This window comes from Aplysia californica, unplaced genomic scaffold, assembly GCF_000002075.1.
Source record: "Aplysia californica isolate F4 #8 unplaced genomic scaffold, AplCal3.0 scaffold00504, whole genome shotgun sequence".
NCBI lineage: Eukaryota > Metazoa > Mollusca > Gastropoda > Aplysiida > Aplysiidae > Aplysia > Aplysia californica.
Genome location: NW_004797774.1, coordinates 397,412 through 398,225, shown reverse-complemented (window position 1 = coordinate 398,225; position 814 = coordinate 397,412). Strand labels below are relative to the sequence as shown.

The 814-nt window shown below is 53.1% G+C and overlaps 1 protein-coding gene across 1 annotated transcript in view; it reads left to right on the top strand.

Moving 5' to 3' along the window:
* The window catches only part of LOC101861309 (dachshund homolog 1), a gene marked incomplete at its 3' end in the record, with an annotated part of 15,994 nt that extends 15,434 nt beyond the window's left edge, over nucleotides 1-560 (top strand). The window contains 1 exon segment of the mRNA XM_035971784.1: nucleotides 1-560. Coding sequence (XP_035827677.1) covers nucleotides 1-560 — 560 coding nt within the window.
* Nucleotides 561-814: the final 254 nt, after the last annotated feature.

The following is an 814-nucleotide window of genomic DNA, read 5'->3' as shown; positions in this document are numbered from 1 at the left end:
AGAGGCTCCTCCCCCCGCCCGGGCAGCGAGACCAGTGTAGCCACCACCCCCACCAGCATGACCCCCGGGGGACCGCCCCCACCCCTCCCACCCCCTCTCCCAGGATCCCTATCTACAGCAGCGGGCCTCAGCGCTCTAAATCTTATCCAATCCCCGAAGCATCACTTACCAGGAGGAGGAGGGGGTTCTAGTGGTGGGGGAGGTGGAGGAGGACTCAAACCGTCGACCTACAGCTCCCCGCCCCCGATACCCTGTAACCCGGAACACAACGTGTGTAGGGTCATCGACTACAGAGGTCAGAAAGTGGCGGCATTCATCGTGGACTCCCGGGAGCTCATCTGCCTCCCGCAGGCGTTCGAACTCTTTCTCAAGCACCTGGTGGGCGGGCTGCATACCGTCTACACCAAGCTCAAGCGGCTGGAGATCACGCCTGTCGTCTGCAATGTGGAGCAGGTGAGGATCTTGCGCGGGCTGGGAGCCATTCAGCCGGGGGTCAACCGGTGCAAGCTCATCTCCTGCCCAGAGTTTGACACACTGTACGAGGATTGCACGAACTCAAAGTGAGTACTCACCATTCAACACAACCAACATCGTTGTTGTTGTTGTTGTTGTTGTTGTTGTTGTTGTTGTTGTTGTTGTTTTTCTTCTTCTTTTTTTTCTATTGTTGTTGCTGTCGTTGTTGTTGTTGTTGTTGTTATTGTTGTTGTTGTTGTTGTTGTTGTTGTTGTTGTTGTTGTTCTTCTTCTTCTTCTTCTTCTTCTTCTTCTTCTTCTTCTTCTTCTTCTTCTTCTTCTTCTTCTTCTTCTTCTTCTTC